The following is a 23,412-nucleotide window of genomic DNA, read 5'->3' as shown; positions in this document are numbered from 1 at the left end:
ATGCCCTCTGGGCAATTAAGGATGGGCAATAAATACACGCCGAGCAGTGATGCCCACATTCCATGAATGAATCGGAAAAGAAAATCCCTTGCATTCATATATCTTCCCAAATCACCCACGGTCTCAGGGGGTTGTGACCATTTAAACCTTGAAACAGGCTTACAATGGGAAAGCTTAGGGAAGCATAGGTCTATGGGAGGAGGTGTTGGACTTAAGCACTTTATATTCAAAAACTGTATGTTGGCAAAGAAATTTTCAGTCTGCCTTCCAAGTAAAATTTGAAATCTAAATTATGTACTATTCTGGCAGATTCAAAGCAAAGTGCGGGAGATAAAAATAAAGATCATACAACAGCCTGGAGTTTTACTTTGGTGAGTCTTTATTGAAATCTATAACACAGCACCAGGCTGTCAAAATCAACCCTTCAACTTAATCTAAATAACAGGACATCATAAGTTAAAAACACATCCACAAATTACGGAACACAGAAATAGTCACAGACAGAAAACAAATTCTCCAGCCATACAGTTCAAATGGAACAAGAAATAAATCCTGGTTCGACTTCCTGCCTGTGTAATAAAAATAAAACAGAATACCCAGAATAGAGTCGCAAAATATTTTACAGTAAAAGCATCTTCAACTGCTTCCTTCATCTAAAAGTTCAAAAACATTCTAACAAGACACATGGAGAGTCTTAAAACAGATAGATTAGAATTTAAAAGAAGAATTCTTCCTGCTTGAACGGTTGAAACAGTCTCGCCTTGGTTACAACTACGACAGGCGCTTACAGGCTTAACAATGCAAGAGGTAGCCATTTGGCCCATCAAGTCCATGCCAGCTCTCCGCAAAGCTAGTCAGTTTCATTACCCTGCTGCATCCGTGTAGACCTCGAGAATCTCACTCAATCTCTTTCTCAAATTGTCGATATTTTCCACCGCCAATATCTGTGGGGATTAGGGGACGGCTTCTTTCAGCCAGAATCACAAAAAAAAGTGATTAATTCAGACTATTCCCTCTGGATGCTCTGGTTTACTCCCATTATCCAAAGATATGCAGATTAGGTGGACTGGCCATGGCAAATACGGCTTTACGAGGATAGGGTGGGGAGGATGGGTCTGGGCGGATGCTCTTTGGAGGATCAGTGCCGACTTGGAGCCAAATGACCTCTTTTCACAACTATCGGATTCTAGATTTTTGACCACACAATCTCATCAGCCAGGTCTCCAGATGTTCTCATACCCCAAACAGTAATAAAGTGGCAGGATGTGATGGGAGTCACTAACAAGCAGCTAGTCTATTTGTCCAGAGGGTGAAAGACAAAAAAAAATGCAAAACGCCTTTTGAAAGAGATGAGGTCAGTGGTTGCCTAAGATTTACTTCAATGCACATACAGGGTTATCTCTGACACGACTGTCCCTGCCATGTCCACAGCTGTGAGGTCAGTGAGCCACTTTCCTTCAGCCAAGAGTTGATCTGTATATTCTTGCTAGAATGCGAAGTTGGGAGGGTCAAAAGCAGAGTGCACCCTGGGCCCTGGAGAACACCCTGTGTGACACAGACTGGGGTCAGTGAGCGGGTGGAGAAAACAGACGAGTAGATTATGAACCCCCTTCCCAATGGGAAGTAAACTTGCATTTATATAGCACCATTTGTCATAGTAAAAGGATCCTCAAGTGCATCACAGGAGTAGAGTGCCAGATGCAATTTGACACTGAGCCACATAAAGATGTGAAGCTTAGTCAAAGAGGTAGATTTCAACAAGGCTGGGACCTAAGTTTCAGAATATTTCAAGGGCAATTTTCAGCGAGTGAACTTTCTGCTGTTGACTCTTACTTAATGGAGGATTGTGATGAGGGAGAATTCCTTCACTCGGAACTTGTGAACCTGTGGAATTCTCTCCCATAGGAGGCTGTTGGGGCCAGTTTGTTAGATATATTCAAGAGGGAGTTGGACATGGCCCTCGTGGCTAAAGGGATCAAGGGTATGGAGAGAAAGCGGGAGTGGGATACTGTGATTGCATGATCAGCCACAATCATATTGAATGGTAGTGTAGGCTCAAAGGGCTGAATGGCCTACACCTGCACCTATTTTCTATGTTAACACAAGCTCAGAGTCTCTACATAAAGTTGTTGGACTGGATTCATGCGCCTGTGATTTCTTCAGCGTTATTTGTGGAAATCCTCTGGATTTGAATCAAATATTAAATTCTCTCAAAAGAAAAAAAAGCCTCAAGCAGAAATGATTAATTGAAGCTCAAGGGAGAGCTGTACAGATCAGTTTGCTAATCATTTATTTGGTGTGACGAAAGGGAGCAGATTTAATCGCAGGCAATAGTTTTTGCTCTCCCCCTTTCAAGGGGATGAGGACGCCACTGACAAAGCCAGCGTTTGCTGCCAGTCCCTCGTCACCCTTGATCTGAGTGACTCGCTGGACCATTGCAGGGGGAATTAAGAGTGATCCCCACTGTCATGAGACTGGAGTCACACGTAGGCCAGGATGGCAGCTTTCCTTTCCTACAAGAACATTAGTGAAAGCAAGAGACGATTTTAACAATAAAGCAATGACAGCTCACAGCCACCACGGTACAGAGCAATTTTCAGTTCCGGGCTTTTCAAAACAAAATTGATTGAATTTAAATCCCATGAGATTTATTGGTGGTACATGAAGCTGCATTAGCTTGGGGGGTTGGGGGGGGTTCTGATCTGCTGGCACAGTGATGACACCACTAGACCACCGACAACTGCAGGCCGGGGCATCCAAAGAAATGGATGGTCAAAAATAATTTGGGGCCGTGCAAACGACCAGAATGTGACAAAAATGCAAAACGCTCGGGAGCGAGGAAGTTAACATTTCAGGTGCAGACCCTCTCGAATTGTTCAAAGAAGCAGTTTGTGCCATTAACAACAATTTGTCAGTGCACAGAGGGAACAACTGGCGGCTCAAATAAATTGTGAAAACTAGTTACTCCAATGATCCTAAACGCCAGAGGAACACAAGTGACAGGAACACAGGCAGCTAGCCTTGCCGAGTCAATGAACTAGACTGTAACAACTATATTGTTGCCACCCAATTGGAGTGAATTGGTTAACTCAGCTGGCTGGATGGCTGGTTTGCAACACAGAGCAATGCCAACAGCATGAGTTCAATTCCTATACTGGCTTCTGTTACCTAGGACAGTCACTCCTCCTCAACTTCACCCCTCACCTGAGGTGTGGTGACCCTCAGGTTAAACCTCCACCTGTCAGTCATCGCTCTCTCTCTAATGACACAGTGGGGCTATGGTGAATTTACCTTGCCAACGAACTAGTCCATTTGACAGGATCCAGTTTAGTCCCAAAGACCTTCCACAACCGGAGTGTGGAGAGCCGGTTATTCCACTACAGTGGTCATTGCAACTTATGCAAGTCTTGCCTCTGGCACCAGCTGACGTTCCTTTTGTAGCAGGATATTTTATTCTATCGCCCACCCCAAAAGGCAATAAAAGCTGATGGTGGGGCCTAAGCCAGGGGACGCCCAGGCAAAGAGCAGAGCACTTCTATCTTCCTAGGTACCTCCCTTGGTTCTGGAGGGTGCATACTTATCTGGTGAATCATCGGGAGAGTTATCGGGTGAATTTCTGGAGGCTTTTCATCTACAATGGAAGCCCTCTCACCCTGGCTTCCACTGGCAAACTCGGAAGTCCCAGAGGAAGCGCCTGTTGCTATTATCTTTGCCGTGACACTGGGGTCCAGTGCTCAACAATTAAAACTAATTCGGAACCACAGACCTTCTGTTCTCCCAGTTTAGTCAGGTGAAGAAAACCAGTCTGTTCACACCAAGACAAGATAACACTGTTTAAAAAGACACTGGGTGCTCTCTGTAGACTCAGAAACCCACCCATCACAGAAATAAATACAGAAGACAAGCCACCCAATTACAAAATCAAAGTGGGGAAACGGAATGTGCAAAACTACATAGATACGGGACAGGGGCCAGCTGCCCCAATCTGGGTTAACAGATTCACAGCAACAAGGGGAAAATTCTGCTCTAATCGGGGATAGAGTAGTGACTGAACTAAAGAATGTGGGATAGGGCGTGTCAGAGTGAAACCAGAGCTTGGGCCCAATTGGATAATGCCAACTTTGAGTTTTCAAAGTCTGTGGATTACACGAGGGAAGGAAGTCGGATATGGTCACAGGTCCAAGTGGAAATGGAATTTGTTCTAGTCCTTGGGAAATGGGCTTCATTCGCATGGCCCATGTTTAATGTCCAATTCCAGATGCGTGGTAACACATCACAGCTTGTGCAATAAATGGACACTCTCAGTGCAGCCAAGTAGTATGTTCTGGAATGGCGATCCCCAGTAAGTGTGAAGCGATGGCTGATACATTTCTGGGCTACAATGTCGGTGAGCTGGAGATGATGGTATGGTCCTCCTTGGCAGGAAAGGGGCACGGTACCAGAGCCTGACACCACCAGCTGAAATGTGGTTCCTCAGCCGGTTACCATAGCGATAGTCTTTGCTGAACAGGCAGATATTGTATTTTAAAAATGATAAACAAAACAAACATCAGACAATGAAGTCTAAGAGAGGTGAAGTCCAAAACCCTCGAGAGGTCTGTTTGTCACAAACAGCTGGAGCACCAAAATACACATTGCGTGGTTTGCTGAATTTTGACAATGGTGCTGACCGCAGGCACCGATAGTCAGCCACGGGGTGCAGCTCAGTCCTCTTTGGCCCAATTCCTTCCAGCGTTGGGGCAACATCTAGCGAACACGGCTGTGCCATCTAATGTTCTTCAATGCTCTTTGCCTTTTAACGATGACAGATAATCCATCGAGCCTAAGTCAAACAATGATGAGAAGTGGTCAAGTTCATTTTAACAGACAGGACTCTCAAGGTCACACAGCAACGCCGTATCCTAGCTTCACCCATTCCTGAGGAGCTCGGTTGTGTCGCAGAACAGTACAGGTTCAATTCCCACACTGGCTGAGGTTACCATGAGAGAGGTAACTCTTCTTCTCAACCTCTCCCCTCGCCAGAGGCATGGTGTCCCTCAGGTTCAACCACCAACAGTCACCTTTGTCTAATGAGGGAGCAGTTGTACGGTCTGATCTTGTTACAATCAAACCAACAATCAGGGTTTAACAGCTCACCTGAAAGACAGCACCTCCAACAGTGCTACACACCCTCACTGCTGTGGGGCTGGAGGGCAAGGCACATTAGTGAACACAGCTAAATGGGAATAAATGCGACCATTCGATTAAAGAGACAGAGGGGTGAGGGCGGGAGAGAGAGCGAGAGAGATGGAGAGCAAGAAAGAGGATCGATTTCAGGGAGGCCACCCAGAGGGGGACTGATGCAGAACTTGCACAGTTGATTTGTGAAGAAGAAATTTATTGCGAGGAGAGTCGACGACAAGTTCACCAATTTGTTGCCCATTCCAAATTCTCTAGAGGTGGCGATGGGCCACCCTGGTGAACCGCTGCAGTCTCACAAATGATACAACTTCAAAAAGGGTTTAGCTATGACATTAATCCCAGTGGGTGTCTGGGAACTGACTGCTGGTTACTATGAGCAGCCATTATCCTTGTAATCTGACACTGCTCATGGTGATCCCTGACCCCCTAACGATGTGAGAGCCTGGCTGGGTGGGGTGGGATAGTGGGTTTTATTCCCCCACCCTAGTTTAAAAGAAAAGTGGGCACTAGTGAAGCAGCTGGTTAGTCACCAAAATGCAGGCAACTCACAGTCCAGTTAGTCCTTTGCTTGCTTAAAGTGAAACTATGGACGGATTAAAATCAGCTTGTGGCCCAGACTGTGACAGAGGCATAGTGAAGGGCCCGTAGCTATGGGAATATATGCCTTGTTGGTTTAAGCTGCCACTGCAACAACAACAACTTGCATTACATAGCATCTTGTAATAAGCATCCCAAAAACAGGGGTCTTCAGGCAATTCAACACGACACAAAACAACATAGTTTCTCCATCAGACTTTAACTCCAAACTCAACAATTTCAGAACAGACTCCAGTGTCCCCAGCCAGGCTCTAGTCATGGTTCTGCTGCTACAAAAACAGAAATTGTTGGATAAACTTGGCAGGAGAGGAAGCAGGTTTTCTGAAGAAGTGTCACTGGATTCAAAATATTAACTCTGCTTTCCTCGCTCTCCAGGCCTACTGAGTTTCTCCAACAAGTTCTGTTTTTGTTTCAGATCTCCAGAATCTGTATTTCTTGGTTTTAGGTTAAGGTTCTATTGCTGATGCCACTTACAACTCCTCTGGATCTGCTGTTTGCACCTTCACTTGTTTATTTGAACCCCACTTTTATCCCTTTGCACCATCATCATTTTTTGTCACTTCATCTCTCCTGTTTCCTATTTGGTTATGGGCCCTCCCAATTTTGCTCTTTCCCCCATTTCGGGCCTCTGTTTCTTCCTTAAAAACCTGTTAAGTCTCTAACTTTTCTCCCATTTCTGATCAAAGAGTATCAAACTACAGTAATTAACCTCGCTGTTCTCTCTCCACACGTTTGTCAAATATTTCCAGAATGTTCTGTTTTCTCTCCCTGTCCACCCCCTTGTTGCGGGAGCTGGCCGCTGGTTACTATTAACAGCTGGTTATGCTTGTAATCGGACACCGATCTCTCTGATCTTTGACCCCTAAGGATGTGCTGACAACAGAATTCTAGTGGCATTGACACACCGGATCTCCCAGAGTTCAGGTTTCAACGAGACTGGTCCCCGTCTAAATTGAGTAACTAGGCCACAGGCTTCTGGTTGCCACAGCAACGCTCTGCATTGACCAAAATAATACACACATTTTTACATTCCACTGAAACACAGAGCAGCTACTAAATGTTGTGACACTATGTGCAGCCTGCTCACTAATCCAGATCGGCGGAATCCAGCTCTAACTACTCACAACAAGTCTCATGGGCCTAGTCTCACTGTGAACCTCTATAAAGGGAGATGGGCATGTGGTTGGGGAGGTGGCATAGTGTTACTGCCACTAGGCCAATAATCCAGAGGCCCAGGCTAATGATGATAAGAGATCATATCCCACCACAGCAGCTGTTAGATGTTACAATCCAATTAATAAATCTGGAACCGAAGGCCATTCATTTAATGATCACTGACTGCCCTAAAGAAATCCCTTCTACCTGCTTCACCCGCATTCTTTAGGGAAGGAAATTTGCCAGCACGCAACCGCGGACCCACAACAATGAAGCTCACTTTCGAATGCTGTTGACAGCCACTGAGTCCAAGGGCAATTAGGAATGGGCAACAAATGCTGCTCATAATTACCATGGAAACAAGGGAAATTCCAACAGATTGTGAAGTAGAGTTTTCAATGCCTTGCCATGAAAGAAAGTGGGAGTTTCAATCTTGACCTCATGTCTTTCCCCTTTTTGTCCCACTTGGACACCTGCTGCGCAGGGTCATGTGAAAACACTCATTGGATTCCCCAGATTAAGGGCCCAATTTGGACCCCACTCCAGCCATTAATCATTCAGCAGCCTATAAGATGAGAACTGATTATGCCGGATTGGGAATAGGGAGGAGAATTACTCCTGGCTTTGCAAAACCAGCTTAGGTTGTTACAGACAACAGAGTGGGGAATGCTCGCCACATGTGAACCGGCTTTAGACTGAGCCAGATTGGAATCAGAGACATTGCAGCATGGAAGGATGACATTTGGCCCATCCGATTCCCCAGGAGTGTTCCATCAATGGCTCAGCCAAAGTTAATGAGGCCTCCCACTGGCCTCTGCCCATTCCAAGGGAGAGAATTTATCCCTAGTTTACAACCTCATTGACTGCTCACTTCATACTCCGCAGTTTCTGTGACCCTCAAAGGAAAGTTACTTTTAAAACTTGGATCAACATTAAAATGATTATCTTCTACTTTCAGAACAGTTCATACACAGAAAGTTTGCTCGAGTGAACGAGATCCCTCTGTTGGGCTGGTTAGATATAGTCAATGTGCGACAGGAACAAGGAATATTACATCAGTCCCAGTTCAGAAATCAGCCTTCATTTCTTGATCTCCCCCATCAGACAGCAGCTTTACACTTTAGATCTGTCCCTCCCAACATTTACTGTATAGACAGAGACCAAGGCCAAGCGATGGACAGAGTCTTTGTTTTAGAAATGATACAGGTTGGAAGAAGTTGCTACTGGATACGAATGCGTTCTGAATATGGAAATACACACGGTTGGTAAGAGAGTAAACGACTGGGCAATCTGTTTAACAGACTCCAAGCATTAACTTCTGTCTGGCTGTTCAGCTTTAAGTCCCAGTAGTGACAGTTTGAAATCCCAGTGTCTGTGTGGTACTTTTTCTTTAACCAGCTCCTATTAGAGCCGTGGCCCTCCCATTTCTCTTGGCCCAGGAGGAGATGAAAGTAAGATTCAGAGATAGTCATATCGCAGGTCAATAACCTCTCATTTAACCATGTTTCTCAGGGACCACCCATAGCCAAAACATAAAGAGTAATTCAAAAGAGCCCACTCATTGTCTAAGTGTGAGGGTTTGATGATCTCCAGGTCAAATCACCTCTTTGGAGTGTAACCCTCTGTGGCAAGGCTGACCTGGGAGTGCTCAATGGCCAATCAACTGGGTTACTGGGAGAAGAACACAGAGATCGCAGGTTCAAGCTTCATGGTAACTGTTGAATAGTGATTGTGAAAGCTGTCTGATTGTTCCTTAAGAAGATACAATGGATTCATTCATCGTTTCGGGGTAGGGGAAATCATCGTTGCCTTCAGCCTGAGTCTACTGGTTACTCTGAAATTCAATCTCAAAGGGAACAAACCAGCAACCTGCAAATGGATGGTAAATGTTGTCCAACAACCGAAAACAGACTTTGTTAAAAACAGGACGTAAAGACCCACAGCCTCGAGTGCAAAAATAGCAGCTTCCCTTCCTTCTGTGTGAACGAGGGAAATTAAACCAAAAGCACAAGGAATCACTGCTTTTGAGAAATGATCCAGTGACTCCTGGTCAAAACCAAAAGCTAATGAGCTCAAGATTGACCTGATCAGACCGATTCCTGCAATAACAGCACTGATATACAAAGACAGACTGGATCAGTTAGAACATTGAACAGTATATAGCACAGGAACAGGCCCTTCAGCCCACTATGTCTGCGCCAACGATTTTAATCTAATTCCACCTACCCGAACAAGGTCAATATTCCTCTATTCCCTCACTGTTCATTTATGTCTAAATGTCTCTTAAACATAGCCGTCATATCTGCACCTACCACCTTCCCTGGTGAGGACTATATCCAGTGGGAGTTCAGAAAAACAAGGTGGGGGGTGTCTCGTAGAAATCTATAAAATTCTGATAGGACTAGATCAGGTAAACAAAGGAAGGATGTTCCTGATGACCAGGGAGTCCAGAACCAGGGGTTACAGCCTAAGGATACATGTTAGTTCAGAGAGGATTGAGCTAAGGAGAAATAGAATTAGAGAGAGAGAGTATGGAATTCTCTGACAGAGAAAGAAATTGAGGCTAAAACATTATGTTTTCAAGTAGGAACTAGATATAATTCTCAGGACAAGAGTGATCAAAGGATACAAGGCAGAAAGTGGGAACTGAGGGGACTGAGTTAGATGATCAGTCATGATCATGTTGAGGTGCAGAGCAGGTTCAAAGGGCCAAACAGCCTACCCCTGAACCTCAGCTGTGAAGGTCTGTCTTTATTCGCTGTTTCTACCCACTGTTTTTAAAAGGGAAGTTCCTGGGCACGGTTAGTGTATGTGACACCAGCAGCATTTTTCGGTGTGCAGGGGGGCAGGTATGAAATTCCATCTCAAATTTAGACCAAGCGACATCCTTCTGTTCAACTGAGGCTGTCCATCAGGATAGAGCCGTTATCAGAATCAGTCGCTGCATCATTTAACCAGCCCACACATATGGCCAGAGGTCGGGACTGGGGAGGTGGAAGAGAAACTGGGTTTTGAAAGAAGACAGAATTCGCTTCTGAAAGGAAGGGGATGCTGAGAAACCTGGCCCCTATTACTTCAACATGACACATAAGGAAGGGAGAAACCAAAAGAAATGCGGGCTCTGGAAATCCGAAACTAAAACAAAAGCCAGGGACTGTAGGAGAAACTCAGCAGGTCTGAAGTGGGAATCACATTCTGAGTCCAGCAACTTTCGGTGCGAACAATTTTCACTGGCTCTGCTTTCTCTTTGCCAGACCTGCCGAGTTTCCCCTGCAATTTCTGTTTCTGTTGAAAACAAAAAGGAAGGCTTTCTTGCGGGTGAGGAAGAAGCTTACCTCAGATAACAGAAGTTCGAAGCTACGGTTGAGCTAGACAGAGAGATATTTCCATGTGCTGACGAAGGCTGTTGGAATGAGTGAGTAGGGGACAGTGGTTATATTACTCCACGTGCCTGTTGACGAATCGTAACAGTCTAGGGTCTTGCACATCTGGGCACCAAAATACCCTCCAACCACGTACAGCCGGTTACCGGATGCCACCGAATGGCAGCTGACCCTCCGCGCTGTCATGTCACCGAATTTTGACCATTGGTAGGTCTCACTGTTGAAGCGGTATGCGGAGCTGGCAGAGAATTCCGTGTCGCCACCGATGACGATAATGTGGTCGCCCACCACAGACGCCGAGGTGTAGCGCCAGGGCTGCGGGCAGTGAGCGGGCACGGTCCATCGGTTCTCCCCGGGGTGGAAGCACTGCACCTTGGGCAGCTTCTCACGGTTGACGCTAGTGCCACCGAAGACGAAGAGCTTCAGCCTGGCGCCCACCACCGCGGCGTTGCTGACCCCCTCGCGGAGGGGGGCGACCAGGGTCCACTTGTTGGCCTGGGGGTCGTAGTGCTCGACCTGTTTGAGGGAGACGGAGGGCGAGGCCGGGAAGGAAACACTGACGGCTGTGTGCCCGCCGATGGCATACAGGCACTGGTCCAACTCTGCCGAGCCGTGCCCATAGCGTGCCAGGAGCATGGGGGCAGCTTTGGTCCACTCGTCGTGGAGGGTGTCGTACACCCAGACATCTTTGGAGACCCCGTTTTCAGAGCCCCGGCCACCAGTCACGTACACCTTACAGCCGATGGCACAGGCACTGCACTCCTTGCGGGGGCTGGGAATGTTGGTCTTGGGGATCACAGTTTTGGCCTTCTGGTCGATGGCATACACCTTGTCGCACACAAAGGTCTGGCCGCCCAGCAGCAGCACATCGTGGTTGACCTTGCGAGGCCTGGCACACAGGAGGGTCACCACGCCGTCATTCTGCAGGATCCGCATCTTGCAGCAGATGGCTTCCTCAACCACCCCCTTGCCAGTCTGGTGGCTGGCCACCAGCTCCTCCCCTAGCACGCTCTGGTACAGGTACGACTCTGGGAGCAAGGCCAAGCGTACGCAGCGCAGGAGTTCTGGCAGGTCGTCTCGCCGCCTCTTCAGGTCATACTTCACCCAGCCCATCACCGCTTCGTAGACCAGGCTCTCATCCTCCACCTCCAGCTCCTCGCTCAAGATCAGCTCAACCAGCTTGTCCTTGGGCAGGTTCAGGAAGTCTTCCGTCCTGTAGAGCACTGCAAAGTAGGCCAGGCAGGCCTGCCAGGAGAGCTCGTAGAGCTGTTCGCACTGGTGGGCATCAGAGAGCAGCATCATGCCCAGGCAGTTCATGGGGTGCAGGTTCTTCTCCAGAAACTCAGCCGAGGCGTCCCGGATATCGTGGAACTGCAGCATGTCGCTGGCCTCCAGCAGGGACTCGGCATTTTCCTCGTTGATCAGCACGCGGGACGAGTAGGCGTAGTCGAGGAGCAGCTCCAGCACCTCGGGGTGAAGGGAGTCGTGGAAGTTGACCTCGCTGTCATGGCTCTCCTTCAGGCCGCCAGCGAACATGGCCTCGAAGTAGCGGCTGCAGGAGGCTAGCACCACGCGGTGGCAGGGAAAGGAGCGGTTCCCCGCGCGGAGGATCACGTCGGTGAAGAGATGACGCCTCCTCAGGAGGTTGAGGTGTGTCAGCAAGCTGTCTGCGTGCGACGGCTTGTGGAACAGCTGGATGTTCATGGAGCCCGAGCTGGAACGCGATTTCCGGTTCTCGTGAACGGTGACGGACATCGTGCGGCAAGGTGCTGCTGAGACACAAGAAATGGATATGCAAATCAGACGGGGGGAGAAAAGAAAATCTCACTTTCCAGTCAGAGGTAGTGAGAACTGCAGATGCTGGAGAATCTGAGATAACACGGTGTGGAGCTGGATGAACACAGCAGGCCAAGCAGCATCATAGGAGCAGGAAAGTTTGATGTTTTGGGTCTGGACCCTTCTTCAGACCCTTTCTGTGTTCATCCAGCTCTACAATTTGTTATCTCACTTTCCAGTCTCTGTTCAGAAAAGAAATAGGATCAATCATTGCCACTAGAAACAATAACTCCTTCACTGAATACCCCCTGCCATCTGCACCCCATTGTCCAGAAACTGAACTGGTCCCAGCCATGTCATTACTGTGGATACAGGAGCAGGTCAGAGACTGGGAAAACTGCAGCGTGTAACTCACTTCCTGACTCCCCAAAACCTATCCATCATGTACAACGTGCAAGTCAGGAGTGTGAGGGAATGCCCCCCACGTTCCTGGATGGGTATAGCCCCAACAACACTCAAGTAGCTTGGCACCATCCAGGATAAAGCAGCTGCTTGATTGGCACCGCATCCACAAGCATCCACTCCCTCCACCACCGACACTCAGGAGCAGCAGTGCGTACTGTCTACAAGATGCACTGCAGAAATTCACCAAAAGGTTCTTAGACAGCATCTTCCAAATGCATGAACCCTTCCAGCTGGAAGGACAAGGACAGCAGACACATGGGATCACTCCCCTCCAGGCCACACACCACCCTGACTTGGAAATATATCAGTGTTCCTTCAAATTCATGGGGTCAGAATCGTGGACCTCTTTCTCAAGCAGCGCTGGGTTTACCTAGACCACCAGGACCCTAGGTCATCGGCGACTTCAAGGGCAGTTACTGTTGGGAAAAAAAAACGTTGGTCTAACTGGAGACACCTACATGCCATAAACAAATTACGAATTGTCAAATGAGTGTCCCACTTCAACATCAGTGAGGAAGTCAATTGTCTTCAAGGCCTTCTTGCGGGGAAATAAGCAGTTTCAGAATATTTTCTTACAGGAAAGGATATTATTCAGCTGGAGGGGGGTCAGAACAGATTTACCAGGATGTTGCCAGGAATGGAGGGTTTGAGCTGTAAGGAGAGGTTGGATAAGCTGGGGTGTTTCTCACTGGAGCGTATGAGGTTGAAGGGAGACCTCAAAGGTTTATAAAATCATGAGGGGTACACATAAGGTGAATGGCAGATGTGTTTTCCCTAGGGTGCAGGTATCAAGAATAAGGGGCATATTTTTAAGGTGAGAGGCAAGAAGAGATGAGGGATGATTTTCTTTTTAACAGAGAGTGGTTTGTGTGTGGAATGAACTTCCAGAGGAAGTGGTGCATGGTGCATTGTTATAGAGTTTAAAGACATTTAGCTAAGTACATGAATAAAAATTGTTTGGAGGGATATGGGCCAAATGCGGGCAGGTGGGACTGGTTTAGTTTGGGATTATGGTCAGCGTGGACTGGTTGGACCGAAGGGCCTGTTTCTGTGATGTATGACTCTGTGACAATTTTCAGCGAATGAGCTTTCTACTGTAAAATCTTGCTTAACGCGAGCACACAAACTCTGCAGAAAGGTTGGCAGACCAGATTCATGAGCTTGTTATTCGTGAAAATCTTCCGATATTAGATCCTCTCAAAAAAAGAGCCTCAAGTGTAAATAATTAATTGAAGCTAGCGATAGAGTTGTATGGAGCAGTTTGTCAATCATTTATTTGGTCCAACAGTAGGGGTCAGATTTAAATAGTTCCTTTCACCCTTTTATGGGATGTGGGCATCACTGGCACAGCCAGCATTTGTTGCCCATCCCCAATCACCCTTGATCTGAGTGATTTGTTAAGAAATTTCAGAGGGCAGCTAATTGCTTGGCCTGCTGTGTTCATCAGCTCTACACCTTGTTATTTCGAATTCTCCAGCATCTGCAGTTCCTGTTATAACCATCAACCCCGTTGCTTTGCGACTGGAATCACACAGTGCTCAGGCCAGGTAAGGTTTGGTAGATTTCGTTCCCTGTTTCTATTTAAAACATCATCCAATCTGCAAGGGTACAGGGAAAAAGGCGGGACAATGGCACAGTCATAAATGCTCAGAGAACAGGTGGAGATGCGATGGGCTGAATGGCCTCCTTACGGGCCAGAACAATTCTGCAGCGTACACACTCAAAATAAAGTGGCGTAAAAGAATCGTGGCAAGATGCTACAGAGGAGAACAAATCATCAGTGCATCCAGTGAGGTGAAGGATCAGGGTCTGGACAGCAGAGAGGATCGCTGTCATTAAGTGAGGAAATGTAGAGGGCGGAATTAGTGAGTGGAATTCTTGTCGGACATTACTGAACCAGGGAGGGGCAAGAATTTGATTACTGAGCCAGTGAAGTTGAGACAAAGTCGGACCACAGTGATGTGAAATGACAGGAAGGTCCTGGCTGCTGGCCACAGAAAGATGATGACCGTTTGAGGAACAGGAGAATGGTAACTTCAAGATACACTCACTATGTAGCCAGCAGAACAAGCTGGCTGATTAAAGGCTACATTGCTGACGGTGCAGTTACGTTCCACAAAACTGTGCATTTAACATTCCAGGGATGCGCGCTGTGGGGCTGAATACTGTTATAAGGCAGACAGTACTTATTTCAGAGCCCTGTAATCACACCTCACAGCCAGTTGTCAACAGCCAGAATACATGCCCACATTCCAACTCCAAGAGAAAAAAAACAGATTTTCTTCTTCAAAATCATCGAGACCAGAGCTTATTCCAACCAAACAGCAGTTGGCCATGATATGTCCAGTGGCTGATCTCTATTTTCAAGCGTAGATGTGGGGTGGGGCATGCCCATCTCACGGCACATTGTCTGTCCCATAGGGAAACTCCGTTCAATCAGATCTCATCCAACATTCGTACGCTCAACAGGAGTTCACTTTCCAAAGTGGAATTGCGACCCATTCCTACATCTCAGTCCTCTGGGATCATTCACTGTGTTAAACTGTGGTACAAAATCAAACTCAAGTTTCCACCATTTGAAGAAGGGCAGAAGAGTACTTCCTGGGACACGGGCAATGTTCCCTGAAAGGGCATCGCCCACGTCAGCTGGCCATTAATATGGGATCTTGCTGTGCCGATTTCTTCTCCATTGCTCGCGATCCTACCGAACGTGGACCATTGAACATTGTCTGGCACCCAGGCATTAAAAGAGAAAATGTTCCCTTTGCCATGGGCACCGTGAGGTTGGCAAATACGCCAGGGAATTTGTGCACAGCAAGATCCCTTACTGATGGCCGGTTGATGTGTTTTGAGGCGGTGCTCTGGGAGGGAATGTTGGCCATGTCCTGCGAAGAACCCTCTCTGCACCTCTTCAGACGACTAAAACTTGTATTGATATAAAAATAATGGTAAAACCACCACAGTCCCACTGTCTCAAACAGAAATAACTGCTGGTGGCTTAACCTGAGGGTCACCACACCTCAGGGACGAGGTACGATTGAGGGTCAGTCCTTCACAATAACCTCAGCTGGTACAGGAACTGAACCCACTTTGTCAGCATCACCCAGCAACACAAACCAGCCATCCAGCCAACTGAGCTAACCTACCCTGTGCATTGGCATAGTGCCTTTAGAACAGCAAAACATCTCATGGGACTGGGGCAACAGAAATTATATTCATTCTCCAGGTTCTACAGTACAAATGGGTTCAGTGGGACACAGAGACACTCATTCTCTTGGGTCGTAGTGTGAAATAAAACAGGACTTACATGGTAGCGAGTTTTGAGAAGATTTGTAGCTCAGGTTGAGTTTCTGGATGAGAGTTTGCTCACTGAGCTGGAAGGTTAGTTTTCAGATGTTTATGGGACATAACACCAGCGCTTCATCGGAGGCTCACTGATGATGTTACCTAGAATGGTGACGAAACGTCTGAAAACTAACCTTCCAGCTCAGCGAGCAAACTCACATCCAGGACTTACATGGGCTGGTCAGACCGTACTGTTTCAGAGCCTCAGTTTAACATCACTTTCAAATCAAAGCATCTTACATAGTCCACGTTTCTCTAATCTCCTTCGACCCTACAGCCTTGTCCAATTCTCCACACTCCTCCAATTTTAGCCTTGGATGGTGCCATGGGGCAGTGAGTTGCTGAACCAGAAGCTCTGGTTTCAAATCACCTTCTGGGACTAGATGGGCGCACAGCATGTATCCAGGAGATGGTCCCCAGAAATTGACCATCAACAAGAGTTTCCAATAATCCAACAGAAGGAGCATTTTCCGCTCAGGCTGAACCTCGGTTGCTCTGGGACAAGAGCCCACCCCAACATTTTAAATTTAAAAATAAACTGAGTCTGTCGTTGAGTTCTTGCTACAGGACATACTCCGTAGCAAGCGTTCTGCCTCGCTTCAAGGACCAGTCAGGCTGACAAGCCCTGGCTTCATGTGCACCTGCAACCTTCAACAAAAAAAAATCGCTCTACCTTTGGTGGCCACGCCTTCCTGGGATCTCCTTTCAAAGCATCTCCACTAGAACATGCTTTAGAGCCTGCCTTCGTAGAACCCCTACAGTGTGGAAAATGGCCATTTGGCCCATCGAGTCCACACTGACCCTCCAAAGAGAATCCCACCCAATAACCTTGCATTTCCCATGGCCAATCCGCCCTCACCTGCACATCCCTGGTCGCTATGAGCAATTTTGCATGGCCAATCCGTCCTAACCTGCTCATGTTTGGGCTGTGGGAGGAAACCAGAACAGACTGACGCCAACATGGGGAGAATGTGCAAACTCCAAACAGACAGTTGGCCACGTGTGGAATTGAACCCAGGATCCTTGGTGCTGTGAGGCTGCAGAGCCACCATGCCACCTCCAACCAAGCTTTTGGTCACCTCTCCCAACTTCTCCATCTGTGGTCCAGTGCCAGTGCTGCTGGATACAATATCGCAAGGTTTTTCCCAGGAGTGCTCCTAATCTAAAGACAACACAGGTGAGGTGATGGTCTTGTGGTATTATCCCTGGACTGTTAACCCAGAGATAGACCCAGTTAATATTCTGGTGACACAGGTTTCGACCCTGCTGCAGTAGATGTGGAAATTGAATTGAATTTAAAAAAATCTGGCATTCAGAGTGGAACGATGAACCATGAATCCATTGTCAATTGTCAGGAAAAACCGATCTGGTTCACTAATGTCCTTTAGGGAAGGAAACTGCCATCTTTACCTGGTCTGGCCTACACTTGACTCCAGACCCACAGCAATGTGGTTGACTCTTAACTGCCCTCTGGGTACTTAGGGATGGGCAATAAATGCTGGCCTTCCCAGCGACGCCCTCATCCCATGAATGAATAAATAAACTAATAAATCCTTCCTAGGGCTGTGTCATTTTTAGCCCTGGCCCTGTAGCGTCAGCCTAGATCCTGGGCTTGAGTCTCTGCGCTGGAGCTTGAAGCTATGAGGACTCGGGGGAAAAGAAAGACAGAGAGAGAGAGAGTTTCCCATTGAGCCAATCTGTCAATATACTAAGACAGAGCAATCCATACTGCCGTGAAAGTAAGACAGGGGCAGACCTCCATCACTGTGCACAAAGTGAGCAGGAACCGAGGAAGAGGGGGAGGGGGTAACAGGAAGATGACTGCTGCCTTGGACTGTGGAGGAAAGAAACATGCAAGGAATTCTCATCTTTGAAGCGGCTGAATCCCTTTATCTCGGGCCTCGTGGGGGCAGGAATAATCCCTTTGAAGACTTAAAAGATGCTTTTTCATGTGTGCAGGATTGAAGTCAATGGGAGTAAGGGAACAGTGAGTGGTTCAGACTCATTTCCTGCACTCATCTGAAATTATATATAATTACACAACAGAGAGATTCTCATCCCAGATGGACAGGGGATTTCAGAAGCACAGAGAGCCCTAGGGCGATGAATCTAACATAGGGACAGCAGTCTAACCGTTCCTCTCACTCTCTCTCTCTCTCACACACACACGAACGAGGCTTGGAGGGTAATTTCTCTTGGAGGTGGTGACAAGTTGCCTTCTTAGATCTGCTACATCATCTCACAGAACAGTTAAGAGTCAACCATATTGTCGTGGGTCTGGAGTCACATACAGGCCAGACTGGGTAAGGGAAACAGATTTCCTTTCCTTAAGTGCTTTAGTGCACCAGATGGGTTTTTAATGTAGTTCCATGATCACCATTGTGGATTTGGATCTTTTATTCCAAATTTAATTTTTTGCATTCATGGCTCTCCTTCCTCCCACCCCACTGCTGCTTTAGTAGTAGCATCAAATTCTTGGACCATTAGTTTCAGCCTCAATAACAAGAAAATAGGAGCAGGAGTAGGCCATTCAGCCCTTCGAACCTGCTTGAACATTCACCATGATCATGGTTGTTCATCCAACTCAGAATCCTGTTCCTGTTTTCTTTAGCTCCCAAGAATTGTATCTAACTTCTGCTTGAAAACATTCAATGTTCTGGTCTCAACTGCTTTCTGTGGCAGAGAATTCCACAGGCTCCCCACTCTCTGGATGAAGATATTTCTCCTCGTTTCGGTACTAAATGGCTTACCCTGTATCCATTACACTGTGATTGCTAGCTCTGGACTCCTTGGTCATCAGGAACATCCTTCCTGTGTCTACCCTTTTGGAATCCTGTATGTTTCTTTAAAAGTTCCCCCTCATTCTTCCAAACTCCAGAGACTACAGTTCTAACTTCTGGGATACTGGCCACTATATTAGCATCCAAATCTTGTACGATTTCTAAAAATAAACGTTAAAAAGAAGAGAAATAGGACAGGAAGGAAACACTTAGTGAACGGTGAATGCATTAAAGGAGGGTCAAGACAAGAAACTGATGGAGTTGATGGGGATTAGAAAGGAATGCTACATAGAGGATGGAGTCAGGAAGTGACACAGCCTTGGTAATCTGGATTGTCATGCGGGTGAAGATAAAAACTCACTCCTGCACCCTCCCCCACACACAGACACACACACACACACGCACGCACACACAGACACACACAAACTCAGTGTAAAAAAGCCCCTAACTTTTTCTCCACAGACTTGGCAATCATACAGGATCTGGTTTGAGGCAGACTGTGGTACGTGATAAACATAAACACACCATTATGGACCTGACATCATTGTCTCAAAGCAACGACAAAGTTTTCGTCAATTCCTTCCAAGTGTTCAGTTTCCTGAGCAGCCAATACCGACAGTCGACGTCTAAGACTGTACTTGAAGGGTGACCAAACTATTGAGGTTAGGAAGAAGATGAATCACCAGCTTCAGAAGAAAATAAAAGGAAAAGACTGGCCTGAAACAGAGCATCTTAAAATACATCAAAACATTATAATATACTCAACCCCGACATGAAAATTGTTCCCAGTGTTGGAAATGAGAGGATTACAATTTAAAATGAAAAATCAAAGGAGACATGAGGAATCTCTTTTGTTTCCCCAACCCTTACAGAGTGGGTGGTTAGGATTTGGAATGCACTGCCTGAGAAAGAGAGTGTGATGGAGACCGGTCCAATTGTGGCTTTCAAAAAGAATGGAAAATTACCCACACAGAAAAATTCTCAGGATGGCAGACAAAGTCAAAGGAAGTGATGACTGCTGTTCCAAAGAGCCAGCACATACACAACGCGCCAAAGGGCCTCCTTTAGTGCTGTAATCATTCTGAGATTTAGGGATTTTAAACAAAGGAAACTCCAGCAGGATTTCACAGTATCATCTGAAGGAGAGCTGGCAGTGTCCTGCAAAGGGAGTAATTTTTGACTCTGCATGAGAAAATGAACATCAGAACAAAGAATAAAGAAGAATATTGCGCTGGAACAGGCCCTTCAGCCCTCCAAGCCTGTGCCAACACATTTTGCCCTTCCATACTAACAAGGGTCATTAGTTTGGCTGAAGCACCCAGCCAAGCTTTTACATTCCATGGAAGCCAAAGGTACAAGTTGTGTCGTACCATTACTGAAATTCAAAATCACCCTGCACTTTTCCCTCAATCTACACTCAAGAGGAGATTATCTCTTGCTTTGCTAATTGTGAGATCTTGCAAAGCAGAAACTGGTTCCTATTATCTAAGTGAGCAGCTACACATCAAAAATTACTTTATTGGCTGTAACTTAGGCCAGAAATTCTTGCGATAGCAAAAGGCGCTCAGCACTGTGCAAACACAGTCGAGGCATTAATTTTGACCAGATGGTGCACACGGTAACAATTTCTCAGAACAATAGACAGCAGCACATAGAAACACCACTACCATATTCAGCATGCAGCTCAACACATCCTATTGTGTTCTTCCATTACAAGAGAGTAGCTGTTGGATAACAAGCTGCTGTCTCTCTCTCTCCAGTATGGAACATATACCCAATACACTTGGGCACTGCCTGCCCACGGCGATACAGAGAATGCAGGAGATACAGCTTTCACAGATACAGAAACCACACCCTAACACTGCCAGTGGGTCCCAGGAGCACATATGTCCACTTGTGAACCTGGCAGCAGGCATGGTACACAGCGATACAGATCAGGGGGAGAAAAAGAAGACTCTTCCCCAATCATGGCAGGAGGCGGTCATTCACCCCAGCCCCACACCCTCCTCCCATGCTTGTGCCACCATTTAACTGTGGATGATTTGCGCCTCACTTGCATTTAGCTCAGTGGACTGGGCTTATGCAGCAATTTGTAGGCTCAGCACCCACTATGGGCTACGGAATGTCAGCTAACATCATTTACAGTGCAGTGCTGTGGAGGTGCCGCACTCCCAGCAGTACCACCTTTCAACTGAGGCATTAAAAGAAGGCTCCCATGGGTGAGTGTCACATGGCAGTCCTTCAAAGAAAAGAACGGGCCATTCTCCCTGGTGTCCCACGTTATATTTTCTCCCTCAAACATCATCACTGACAAAACACCAGATTATCTGCGTTGTCATTAGTGGGAGCTTGCTGTGCATCCTGCTTTGTCTCCTAAAACAGCGACTTCAAAAATTGCACTCCAGCGACAGTTCTTTAATGTCATTACCTTTTAAAAAAAATGCTTCAATAAGGCATGCAGTATTGGACTGCAGACATTAACTCTATGCTTTTCTCCACAGATGCTGCCAGACCTGTTGAATTTCCTCAGTGCCTTAAGTAATTTCAATGCCTCATGGCGGGGGGGACGGCCGGGGGATGCAGGGTCATCTCCGGAGCAGGTGGGACCTGAACGCAGGCCTTCTGGTCCAGAGGTAGGGACACTACTATTGTGCTACAAGAACCTCCCCTACCCTACTTTCTGTTTTTTTTTAAATTTAACAAGGGCTGATCTTAGTCTGTTGCAAAGAATTTCAAGTAACAGCATCTGCGTTTTGCAGAATTCCACATTTCTATCGCCCTTTTTGTGAAGAATTAACCCTCGATGGGCTGGCTCTCATTTCAAATACTCTTATTGCCTCTTTTGTTCTCAATTCCAGCATCAGGCTGAAACAAAAAAATCAGCTTCTCTGAATGGACTTGGTCTAATCCCTTGTAGCATTTTTTTAAGCACCTCAATTAGTTCACCCCTCAACCCTGCAGACTCGAGGGAATATCATCGCAGTTTATAAAGGCTGCATTCATAATTCAATTAACAGTCCTATGGTTTAACGCAAAATCAGGTCAGTAGGGCAGGGCCAGGGAATGAAAAAGGACATTAACCACAGTATTTGAAGGTGTTCATATGCTAACCTCAATCAACTTGCAACAGACAATTAATGGATATCACCGTGGAATACAAATGTCTAAATCGTCCAATTTAAAAACAAAATACACCCTGGTATTCCTTATAATTTAATGCATGCATTCACTGTAAAACTGGTCGGAGATGTTGCTGGATTAATCTTTTAACTGCAGCAGAATTAAGATTGAAAGCACCGAAAAGTAGCTCCAAAGGATTAAATGTTGCACACACTCACATTGCCCTGGGAACGGTTTTATTATAAATCTCAAGCAATGAAAATTTGTAAATAAATTGTTCGGGATGAAGAAACAGTCGAGCTTGGCTGCAAACCTTTTGAAGCGAAAAGACGAGGAAAAAAAAGCACAATGAAACATTGTAACTTTTTGAGGGTCAGTGTCTAATGCAACTTTCTAAATCTCGGACTTGATGAACTTACCTCTCGGGCCCGGGAGAAACCAGCGCTGAGTTGCTTTATTCTTCTGAACAGATCACTCCTGCCAGACAATGGAAAGATGATAGCTAGGTCTTCTTTTATTGAGGGAGATAGGGAAAAGAAGCGAGGTTTACCATCAAACTTTGACTGCAAAGTTCTCGCTACCTCTTTGATCAGTCACTCATGGTTTTTCTTCATCCCCTCTCTCCTCAGAGCGTCCACAAGCCGCACTCCCTCTCAGGACTCGATCCTTACAAGCCAGTGCCTGCCCTCGCCTGCTGAGGACTCGGTAACTTTATTCCGCACCCAGTGGGAGGAGCCCGAATCCAGTCCTAGCGGAACTCCTCACTGTCAAACAAAAGCCTCTGATTAATTTCAGAAACCTCAAAGAGGCGAAATGTACAGAATCTAAGGTGTGAAATTCACCTGCACGCCCGCCTCCCTTCACCCAAAACCATCTCTGCAAAGCTCACAGGTCTCTCAAAAAGCCCCATTCCTCGTCCTGGTCTCAAATGCAAAGCTACATTTCTTTTGAGTGACGTGAGTCCTCGCAAATTGGGAAGCAGAAATCTTTCAGGAAGGTTTCAGGAAGGGATGGTTTGAAGAGGTAATCTGACCTATCTCAAAACTGAACAGGTACTTCCGGCTCTTGTCTGGCTGTTCGTTCAGTTGCACAGCATTGCTTTAGAATTCACTGTCTTTTTTGTTTCACAATTCCCTTCGTCAGTTTTCATCTTTCACGCGTCTTTTTTTTCCAGAAGAGGGATTGTTTATATCCGATGCAGGAAAATCAGACTGTGCTTAGAATCTTACTCCACCCAAGGCTGCCCTTCAGCCCATCGTGTGTCCATTGCTCTTTGCTTATTTGTCCTACATTTTTACTTTTTTTGAAAAAAAGGAAAATCTAATTGCCTTCTGTAAGTTACCAAACATTGCAAACAAGAAGAGATCATGGGAACTGTAGATGCTGGAGAATCTGAGATAACAAGGTATAGAGCTGGGATGAGGTTAGTAGGTAGGAAATGGAGGTGCGGCTTGAGGTGGGAGGAAGGGATGGGTGAGAGGAAGAACTGGTTAGGGAGGCGGAGACAGGCTGGGCTGGTTTTGGGATGCAGTGGGGGGAGGGGACGAGCTGGGCTGGTTTTGGGCCATGGTGAAAATGAGGTGTTGGGGGCCAGGGAATTGGAAGTTCTG

The 23,412-nt window shown here is 46.6% G+C and overlaps 1 protein-coding gene across 5 annotated transcripts; it reads right to left on the bottom strand.

The window, feature by feature from the left end:
* Positions 1 to 376: 376 nt before the first annotated feature.
* enc3 (ectodermal-neural cortex 3) lies at positions 377 to 22,785 on the bottom strand. Of its 5 annotated transcripts, XM_048560082.2 has the most exons (4): positions 22,645 to 22,785; positions 22,222 to 22,566; positions 10,269 to 12,088; positions 377 to 4,822 (listed from the first exon to the last, which is right to left on the bottom strand). In XM_048560082.2, exon 3 carries the CDS (start codon positions 12,069 to 12,071, stop codon positions 10,302 to 10,304), a length of 1,770 nt encoding a protein of 589 aa, XP_048416039.1. In that variant the 5' UTR covers positions 12,072 to 12,088; positions 22,222 to 22,566; positions 22,645 to 22,785; the 3' UTR covers positions 377 to 4,822; positions 10,269 to 10,301. The 5 variants fall into 5 exon arrangements, with proteins under 5 accessions (XP_048416039.1, XP_059494422.1, XP_048416040.1 ...); XM_059638439.1 differs by having other exon boundaries at positions 22,222 to 22,785; XM_048560083.2 differs by having other exon boundaries at positions 10,269 to 12,085; positions 22,222 to 22,785.
* Positions 22,786 to 23,412: the final 627 nt, after the last annotated feature.

Source organism: Stegostoma tigrinum, chromosome 30 (assembly GCF_030684315.1).
Source record: "Stegostoma tigrinum isolate sSteTig4 chromosome 30, sSteTig4.hap1, whole genome shotgun sequence".
Classification (NCBI taxonomy): Eukaryota; Metazoa; Chordata; class Chondrichthyes; order Orectolobiformes; family Stegostomatidae; genus Stegostoma; species Stegostoma tigrinum.
The sequence above is the reverse complement of the archived record's forward strand: the minus strand, read 5'-3'. Positions and strand labels throughout refer to the sequence as shown.